Source organism: Saccopteryx leptura, chromosome 5 (assembly GCF_036850995.1).
Source record: "Saccopteryx leptura isolate mSacLep1 chromosome 5, mSacLep1_pri_phased_curated, whole genome shotgun sequence".
In the NCBI taxonomy this organism is placed as follows: domain Eukaryota; kingdom Metazoa; phylum Chordata; class Mammalia; order Chiroptera; family Emballonuridae; genus Saccopteryx; species Saccopteryx leptura.
This window is the reverse complement of record NC_089507.1, coordinates 202,339,671-202,349,915: the sequence shown is the minus strand read 5'-3', so window position 1 is coordinate 202,349,915 and position 10,245 is coordinate 202,339,671. Positions and strand designations below refer to the sequence as shown.

General features: G+C 47.2%; 1 protein-coding gene across 1 annotated transcript in view; it reads right to left on the bottom strand.

Moving 5' to 3' along the window:
- Positions 1–724: 724 nt before the first annotated feature.
- Positions 725–10,245, bottom strand: part of ZNFX1 (zinc finger NFX1-type containing 1) — a 39,188-nt gene continuing 29,667 nt past the window's right edge. Inside the window, exons 10-14 of the mRNA XM_066387539.1 lie at positions 9,658–9,812; positions 9,135–9,280; positions 8,059–8,169; positions 7,653–7,748; positions 725–4,213 (exon numbers count right to left, since the gene is read on the bottom strand). Of these exons, the coding sequence (XP_066243636.1) occupies positions 1,775–4,213; positions 7,653–7,748; positions 8,059–8,169; positions 9,135–9,280; positions 9,658–9,812 (2,947 nt within the window). The 3' untranslated portion in view covers positions 725–1,774. The remainder of the gene's footprint in view (positions 4,214–7,652; positions 7,749–8,058; positions 8,170–9,134; positions 9,281–9,657; positions 9,813–10,245) is intronic.

Genomic DNA, 10,245 nt, shown 5'->3' with positions numbered 1-10,245 from the left:
AGCTCAAAGGGCATAGTAGCTCCTTGTTGCAAAACAACAGCTTTTACCCTATAAAATGGTGGCTCTCATCCTTTTCTGAATCACTGGTCCCTCTGAGAATTAGATGAAAGTCAGGGGCACCCCTTGAAAAAATTGTTCATAGTTTATGTCATATAATTTCAAGAAGTATATAGACCCCCCCCACACACACACACACATGCACACAGCTAAAAAATTATATTATCTAGTAGCATATACCCTCAACTTTGAAGACTGTGCTCAAGGTAATTCACTTAGGCTCCACCTAACAGTTGCCAACACAGGTTTCAAATTCAGTAAATAATGGCACAACTGCAAGATGGAATTGTGGATCAGACTCACATCTGTATGTGCTTACAGAAAGATCCCCAAGTTAGGTCATCAGGCTAAAAAAGCCAGTGTAGAACATTTTTCTTAAGGGCTATACATTGCTTATGCGTAGGTTATCTCTGAGAGGATCCATGAAGCTATTAACGTTGCCTCTGGGCAAAGGAACTTCCAAGTATATATCTATCTATCTATATATATACATACACATACACACCCTTCTGTGTAAGCTGAAAAATTATTTTTACCATGAGTAAAAATGGGCTTACTAGCTAATTAAAAACCCCAAACTACAGAAACAAAACTGCCTCTATTCTCTTCCTTACTATCTCAAGCCACCTAAGCTGCTTCTAATTTAAGGATAAAAATGGACCACTGCTTTCTTGCAATCATCATTTTTATTCATTAGCTTTAGAGGCTAAAGTGCATAGTAAAGACAAAAAAGGAAATGCATACAAAGGAGAGATGTTTTTCTTGCCAACATTAGAAAGACCTGAGATGCCTAAGTGTCTGTTCTAGGGAACACTGGACTGAGGGAATCTATACAGGAGGCGGGCCTCGGGCTGGCTTCTGGCATGGTCTAGGGCCTGCAGAAGCTGCTGGCATGCTAACCCTGCCCAGGCAAAAGCTGCAATAGATGGTGCTGGGATAAAGGGTCACACTTTGGACAGGTGCTGCTGATACCAAATGTCAGTTCCATTCGGGACCCCAGGGAACCAGCACTGCTACAGAACCCTTCCTGTTCCAGGCAAAGAAACCTCAACCATCCCAAAGTACAAGTGACAGGAAAGGGTATGGGGATCACGCCTTAGCCTGGCTTTCTTGCGAAAGTGCCCAGCTGTGGGTCACTTTTCCCACTCTCAGTGAATATGTAACTGGGTCAGGATTGGTCAGTGAAGTCTTTGTCTTGTTACTACATGCCTCCATCTTCTGGAGTGAGGGTGCCCAAGGAGAAGGTCAGGAGGGATTTTTGTGCTCCTTGAAGGATAAGCAGTTCACAACTCCCATGGGCCTCCATTTATTAGAATGAAAGTTAGCCTGCAAGTTAAGGCCTGGCACTTAGAATGAGTCTGCTTTACTGAGCTCACACTCTGCTCGTGGAGCACTGCAGAAAAAACATCTGACCAAGTAAGACCCAGACATTCCACTAGGTAGCCCTAGGTGGAAGCCGCAAACATGCTCCAAGGAATCTGTTCCCTAACTTGCAGGAGAGAAAAAGAGAAATCTGTTACCTTTGCTCTCAGTTCTGGAGGTAAAGTGCTTACTCTAGCGCAGGGGTAAATCTAGAAATAAATGTGGGCAAGCCCTAAAAGTGGATCCTTAAATAGGTGCTAAGACTAATGGACAATAAAAACAAACTTCAGTTCTGTCATAAGGGAGCCTTCCCCAGCTGAAAGTGGCTAGGGCTAAAGGCAGCGGTGCCATCTTCCTACATCATCCTTTGGATCTCTTCAAAGTTCATCAGGTTGTTGGCCGTGTCAGACCAGGCAGCATGCTGAGCTCCATCCATCTCAGAAGCAAGTTGGTTGCTCCTTTCCAGAGTATGATTTATGCCCCCAATCACTTCCTTACAATCAGGACATGTGCCCCTTTGCATGGCTCCCCCACAATCGGTAATCACATAGATGTGGCCATTGGGGCACTTGAACCAGTGGCCAGGAGGAAGACCTATGGCTTTGACAATCTGTACACGCTCCTCCTCTGAGATGCCCAGGCCAGAGCAGGGAAGGGTGGCTTTCAGAGACTCCATTTTTTTCTGCACAAGCTGTTCATCCTCCTGGGTGAACTTACATGTACTTTCAAGAATCTTGCGGACACTGGAGACCTCTTCTGCTATGGTACCACTCATTTTCCCTTCTGCCATCTTGCAGCGAATCAGGAGGTTCACCAGGTATGTGAGCCTCTGGATTTCACTTTGGAGATCATCCAATTCCTGGCTGGTAAAGCTCAAACGCTCCTTGGCTAGCCACTGATGGACCTCATCTAGTCGAGTCCTCACTCTCCTTTGTTCTGAGAAATGCACCTTTTTCAGGGAATCATACAGTCCAGCCAAGTAATCATAGAAGCTGATATAATTCTCAACAAGGCCCAGGTCTTTCACTGACAGGTTTTTCTGGGCCAGTTTCTCCATCAACATCAGGAAGTCTAGAGGAAGTAGCTGGTGGAGGAGGCTCTTCCTCTCCAGCACAGCCTTAAGTCGTTCCTGGCTGGTTGCGATTTTCCCTGCTGAGCCCTGGATCTTTTCTTTGACTATTTCAATTTCTTCTAGCCGCTGTTTGATGCTGGTTCCATACCTCAGGTTTTTGCGAATGGGCACCTGGCAGACAGGGCAGACCTTCAATCTGATGGCAACTTCATCATCCTGCTCATTCATGTAGCGGTCCAGGCCTTGCACCTCAAAGATATGGTTGCAATCTTCTAGCTGCACAAAGCGGGCATCAGGCTCATCCTCAAAACCAAAGAAAATCTGAGTGACTTCTTCCTGGTGGCAGACACGGCACTTCTTGGGGCACGGCTCCCCACACAAACCAATGCAAGGGTGGCCACAAGCCAGCAGCTTAGTACAAGGCACGTAGCATGGGGGTCGGTTGCAGGGCTCAGAGCAGAGTTTGGTGCACTGGTAATGCTGGCAGCGCCAAACACAAGGCTCCACGCAGGGGCTGCACAATTCCCCACACTTCTTCTTACACTGGCTGTGGACACAGCGGTTCTGACAGGTCCGCTGGCAGGGTGGGCACTCGCCAATGCATGGCTCCTGGCACTTGTGTGAGCAGATGAGCAGACGCTTGCAGGGCTTCTGACAGCGATCATGAAAGCGCCCTTCAAAGCAGCTGTGGCAGGAGCCAGGGCAAGGATGCCCGCAGTCTAAAAATGCGCCACACTTGGTGGTGCATTTGACTGGTAGGTCATACTTAAGGTCTTCCACATTACCGCACTTAACCTTTTGATTGTGCCCACACTTGAGTTTTACGGTGACCATTTCTGAACACAACCGCACACAGAGCTCACCACATGGGTGGCTGCATCTGTGCCCACATTTCAGAACCTTGGGGCAAGGCTCCTGGCAGCAGAATGCTGACTCAGGCACAGAACAAGGGACCATTTGTTCATGACCACACCGAAGAATGATTTTGGGCACCTTCACCTGACAAGGCTGACATTCCTGGAAGCAAACAAGGGGACACCGATGCCCATCTTGGCAGATAATCTTCTGGCATGGCTTCATACACTGAAACTCCTTGTGCAAGGAGTCATAGGGGTGGCAGGCACGGGTGCAGACATGCCCACAGCCCAGTCGGAACTCACACGGTAGGTTGCAGCCTCCTTCGGGCACTTTTTGGAAGTCAGAAGCTTTGGACACTAAAGTGTGGGTATTAGGGTGGTTCTGGCAGCACAGCCGGAGCGTTTGGCCTATTTGATTGTTCTCTCGAAGGGTATGGATGATCTTGCTCCACAAGGGTACCTTGGCCAGCATCTGCAGGTTTCCGATGCAGTACATCCCCTTCTTGGCGCGGGACAGGGCCACACAGATGCGGTTGGATATCTGGAGAAAACCCACCTTGCCTTCCTGGTTGCTGCGCACTAGTGAGAGGAGGATAATGTCATTCTCTTCCCCTTGATATTTGTCTACCACATGGACCTTGACACCAGCAAATGTCTTAGCTGGCATGAGTTTGCGTAGGCAGAACAGCTGCCCAGTGTAGGTGGTAAGGATGGTGATCTGGGAGGGCAGGTATTCCTGGCACAGGAAGTACTTGCACAGTTCCACCACAAAGTGAGCCTCATGCTGGTTCTGGTGGCTTTTGCCTTCTTGGATTTCCTGTTCAGAGAAGTTGTGTTCTACAAAGAAAAGATTGGAAGAGACCCCCTAGAAATGAAAAGAAGTGAAGTGTTACAAAGTTCACTCATGGAAGTTTTTTCTGTGTCACAATCGTTGACTACTGACCCCGTTCCAGAGAAAGAGACCTTGAAGGCTTTTTGTATATGCTGTACAAATCTTTAATTCTGTAGTCACTATGTACTTTGTTTTGGGGCACTGGCAAATAGTGAAATGAATGAAGAATTCATGTTTACTTTAGTTTTCATAATACTTGTTTGATATTAGGATTTATAACAGCCTTCTACATTCCAATGACTATAGTTCAGGAAACAAGCAGCAGCTATGATGATGAAGATGAGAGAGGTACAGTGCTGACTCCTTTAGATATCTTATCTCCTTTAATCCAAAAATGTAATGAGGCAGCAGCCATTATTCTTTCTGCATAGAAGACCCTAACATTCAGAATAGGTATATAACTGCTAAAATATTCCACAGCTACTAACTGGCAGAGCTGGGATTCAAATCCCAGGTCTGCATTCTCAAATTCTATAATATTCCTCTTCTTTTTATTTATTTATTTAATTTATTTTCTTAGCTTTTTGCTTAGTTTTTTGTTTTTTTTTTTTAATTTATTCATTTTAGAGAGGGGAGGGAGAGACAGAGAGAGAGAGAGAGAGAGAGAGAGAGAGAGAGAGAGACAGAGAGAGAGAAGGGGGGAGGAGCTGGAAGCATCAACTCCCATATGTGCCTTGACCAGGCAAGCCCAGGGTTTCGAACCGGCGACCTCAGCATTTCCAGGTCCACTGTGCCACCACAGGTCAGGCTATTTATTTTATTTTTAATTTTTATTTTTTTACAGAGACAGAGAGTGAGTCAGAGAGAGGGACAGATAGACAGGAATGGAGAGAGATGAGAAGCATCAATCATTAGTTTTTCTTTTGTATTTTTCTGAAGTTGGAAACGGGGAGGCAGTCAGACAGACTCCTGTATGCTCCCGACCGGGATCCACCCGCCATGCCCACCGGGGGGCGATGCTCCGCCCATCTGGGGTGTTGCTCCGTTGTAACCAGAGCCATTCTAGCATCTGAGGCAGAGGCCATAGAGACACCCTCAGCACCCAGGCCAACTTTGCTCCAATGGAGCCTTGGCTGCAGGAGAGGAAGAGAGAGACAGAGAAGAAGGAGAGGGGGAGGGATGGAGAAACAGATGGGCGCTTCTCCTGTGTGCCCTGGCCAGGAATCGAACCTGGGACTCCTGCTCACCAGGCCGATGCTCTACCACTGAGCCAACCGGCCAGGGCTCAATCATTAGTTTTTCATTGCGCATTGCAACACCTTAGTTGTTCACTGATTGCTTTCTCATATGTGCCTTGACCATGGGCCTTCAGCAGACCGAGTAACCCCTTGCTGGAGCCAGCGATCTTGGGTTCAAGCTGGTGGGCTTTTTGCTCAAACCAGATGAGCCTGCGCTCAAGCTGGCAACCTCGGGGTCTCGAACCCGGGTCCTCTGCATCCCAGTCCAACGCTTTATCCACTGCGCCACCGCCTGGTCAGGCCCCTTTTTATTTTTAATTTTATTTTTTTTTTGGTATTTTTCTGAAGAAGTGGGGAGGCAGAGACAGATTCCCACATGCACCCTACCGGGATCCACCTGACAAGCACACCAGGGGGCAATGCTCTGTCCATCTGGGGTGTTGCTCCATTGCAACTAGAGCCATTCTAGCGCCTGAGGCAGAGGCCATGGAGCCATCCTCAGCGCTCGGGCCAACTTTGCTCCAATGGAGACTTGGCTGCAGGAGGGGAAGAGAGAGATAGAGAAAAAGGAGAGAGGGGCTCTGGCCGGTTGGCTCAGTGGTAGAGTGTCAGCCTGGCATGCAGATGTCCCGGGTTTGATTCCCAGCCAGAGCACACAGGAGAAGCGCCCATCTGCTTCTCCACCCCTCCCCCTCTCCTTCCTCTCTGTCTCTCTCTTCTCCTCCCGCAGGCAAGGCTCCACTGGAGCAATTATGGCCCGGGTGCTGGGGATGGCTCCTTGGCCTCTGCCCCAGGCGCTAGAGTGGCTCTGGCTGCAAGAGTGACGCCCCGGAGGGGCAGAACATCGCCCCCTGGTGGGCGTGCCGGGTGGATCCCTGTTGGGCGCATGCGGGAGTCTGTCTGACTGTCTCTCCCCGTTTCTAGCTTCAGAAAAATACAAAGAAAAAAAAGATAAAGAAAAAGGACAGAGGGAACGGTGGAGAAGCAGCTGGGTGCTTCTCCTGTGTGCTCTGGCCAGGAATCAAACCTGGGACATCCACATGCAGGGCTGACACTATACTGAGCAAACTGGCCAGGGCCAATGGTCCTCCTCTTAAAACCAGCTTTTAGGTCCTGGCTGATGGCTCAGTGAAGAGAGTGTTGACCTAACATATGGATGTCCTGGGTTTAATTCCTGGTCAAGGCACACAGGAGAAACGACCACCTGCTTCTCCTTCCCTTCCTCTTTCTTTCCTGCAGCTAGTGGCTTGATTGATTCATGCATGGCCCTAGGTGCTGAGGATAGCTCAGTATTCAAGCATCAGTCCAAGATGGGGTTGCTGGGTGAATCCCAGTTTGGGTGCATACAGGAATCTGCCTCACTATCTCCCTCTTTCTCACCTTAAAAAAAGAAAAAAGAAAAAAAAAGCCCATCTATTAAAGAAGCTGGCTTGGCCTGACCTGGCAGTAGTGCAGTGGATAGTGTCGGACTGGGATGCAGAGGACCCAGGTTCAAAACCCCAAGGTCACTGGCTTAAACATGGGGTTGCTAACTTGAGCGTAGGATCATAGACATGATCCCATGGTTGCTGGCTTGAGCCCAAAGTCACTGGCTTGAGCAAGGGGTCACTCACTCTGCTGGAGCCCCCCAGTCAAGGCACATATGAAAAAGCAATCAATGAGCAACTAAAGAGCTTAAATGAAGAATTGATCCTTCTCATCTCTACTGTCTGTCCCCCTCTGTCTCTCTCAGTCTCTTGTCAAAAAAAAAAAAAAAAAAAAAAAAAAGTAATAAAGAAGCTGGCTTGGCCCTGACTTGACTCAGTCAGTTATGAGGGTCATCCTGATACAATAAGGTTGCGGGTTCAATCTCTGGTCAGGGCACACACAGGAAGCAACTAAGGAATGCACGACTCAGTGGAGCAACAAATGAATGCTCCTGTTCCCCCTCCCCTCTCCCTCCCTTCCTCTCTGTCTCTCTAGAAATCAATAAAAAGAAAAATAATTAAGCCCTGACTGGATAGCTCAGCTGGTTTGAGTGTTGTTCCGGAGTGTAGAGGTTGCCAGTTCAATTCCCCTGTCAGGGCACATACATGAGCAGCTTGATATTCCTGTGTCTCTCTCTTTCCAAAAAAATATAGAAAAATAAAAAAGCTGGCTCTATTCCCTTCTGAAACCCTTTTTCATCCTGAAGAAAAATATATCTTGCTAGGTTGCTGACAGCAGCATAAAAAGATCAGGAAGGGCAGCCTCACCTTAATCTTCTCATATTTGAGAACAGAGGGATGATTCTCCAGATCCTGGTAAATGTGGGGTGTCAAAAGCTGGGCAATTTCAGGGCGCATACGGTGCTGAAACAGGACATGTATGTCATTAGAAATGTGGGCATTAAGCACTGTTTTCTAAAGAGTGAGGTACTGGTGGAAAATCTGGGGAAGTAATATTTGAAAACAGTAATAGGAAGAAAAGAGCAGAATGTAAATAGCTCCTTCATCCAACACAAATGCAACACAAGCTGATCTTGTGGTGTTTTAAAACAAAACAAAGTCTAACAATCATTTCATTACTAAACCAGTTTCATTTTTATGAGAACTTTCGTGCTGGCAGTTAGCAGGCAGCACTTCTTAGACATTTCACAGTAACAGAGGCCTAGCTTCTCACCTGGTAATTCAGACGGACAAAAGGAATGTTTACTTTCACTAGCCGTTCAAAGAGGGACACCTCCAGGTTGAAATTCTTGGCCAGATCATATACATTGGCACTGGGGCGCAGCTGAGAAAAGAAACATGGCTGAGAATTCTCCACTGAAATCCATGTATCCACCCATCCACTCCGTCCAATGTTTTTTAAGTTTCTTCTATACGCCAGGCACTGCTCTAGGGGCTGACAGTCTAAGACTAGAGTGACAAGGGCCAGGAAGGCAAGAAATAATGGTTATATGACAGAGTGCTCAGGGGTGTAGATTCTTTAGTTAGGCCTCTCTGAATAGTGATATGAGGCAATGCCGGTATACAAGAAGTTGCCAGTTATTTGAAAAGCAAGCTGTGAGAGAGGGCAGAAAGGACGGAGTAGCACAGCAGAGAAGATGGTGGTATGAAGTGAGTCAAATAGGCTGAACTCTGAGACTATTGGTCACTTTAAGAAGCTTTATTTTTATATTAAGTGCAGTGGGAAACCACTGGAGAATTCTGACCTGGGAATGACACGATCTGATTTACTTTCCAAAAAAATTCACGTTGGTACCTTTATTAAGAATGGACTAGAGCAGGCGTCCCCAAAGTACTGCCCGTGGGCCGCATGCGGCCCCCTGAGGCCATTTATCCAGACCCTGCTGCACTTCCAGAAGGGGCACCTTTTTCATTGGTGGTCAGTGAGAGGAGCACTGTATGTGGCGGCCCTCCAATGGTCTGAGGGACAGTGAACTGGCCCCCTGTGTAAAGAGTTTGGGGATCCCTGGACTAGAGGGTGACAAAAATGGAAATGGGACAGAAAACTTAGTATTACAAAAGTCCACTTAAAAAGTCACGGTGGTTAAGAAAAGCAGCAGAGGGAACAGATGAAATGGATGATGCTACCTCTAAAATATACCCCAAAGCTAAGAGCACCAACCCTTAGACTTTCTATGGGAAATAAGGGAAAGAGGAATCACAGAAAGCCATTAATAGGCTTGAGAACTGGTGAAGCAGTTCCTGATTCCATCCCTGTAGAGAGGAAGCCCATAGAGGCTCCTGCCTTACCTGCTGGTGGTCCCCAATCAGAATGAGGTGCTGGCAAGCTTTGCTCAATGTGGCAATGGTGTGGGCCTCAAGGACTTCGGCAGCCTCTTCCACAATGACAATCCGAGGTTCTACCTTCTGCAGAATCTGGCGATATTTGGCAGCACCTCAAGTTAAGAGAGAAGGAAGAGGTTCCTCTGAGATGATGCACTGGACCCACCATGCCACTGGGCTTCTGGGTCTGTGACAACTGAGACCTCACATTTATCCAGGGCTATGGTGACTACTGAATGAGAGAACAAATGCTGCTGGATGGTTACCATAACATCATACCTATGTTGGTCATTTTTGGGGTTCAAAATGCAATAGGATCAAGTAGGTGAATTTCACCAACAGTTCCCTAAAATATAGTTTGCTTGTTTTCAATAGCCTTTCATGATATTTTCCCCTGACCTACTAAAGAAGTAGTATCTTTGCCAGTTCTAAATAATCTAATAGGAGAATGGCTAAATAAAGCAGGTAAATTTCCTCATTATTTTCTTACCTGTGGTTGTCATTCCTACGACCTGGGCATCTTTCAGAATGTGCAGGTCTTCCTGGAGTCTCAGCTCAGCCAATCTCTCTGCTGATGTGCGGTACTGGTGCTCATAACTGAGGATCTTTCGCCGGGTATCAGCCTGGTACCTCTGTAGCCAGAGCCTGAAGAATGTGAAGAACCAGGTGGAGTGAGCTGTATGGTCTTTGAGAAGGTGGAGGAACCCCCTTCAGTGTGCCCTGTATTTGAAGTGGAACCTAGACCACTAAGGAGCTTACAGGCCACAGAGAGAAAGGGAGGAGACACCCAGATAGATGTACAGGGACCCAAGAGTCTAAAATGCCCAACAAAAAGACGTGTCAGGAGCTACAGAAAGTGGTGGGATAAAGAACAGAGATTAAATATTATATTAGGAAGAGAGTAAGGGACTCAAAAGCTTCAAGAAGAATTTCTCCAAATTCTTCCTGCCCCATCTCTGGCTGAGTCTTCTGCCCTCCCTAATACTTCAGTCTTCATTTACAAGTAAAACAAATCATGTCACTACTTGCTACAGAATCTTCCAATGGCTTTTTGAAACTCTTCAGATAAAATCCTTGC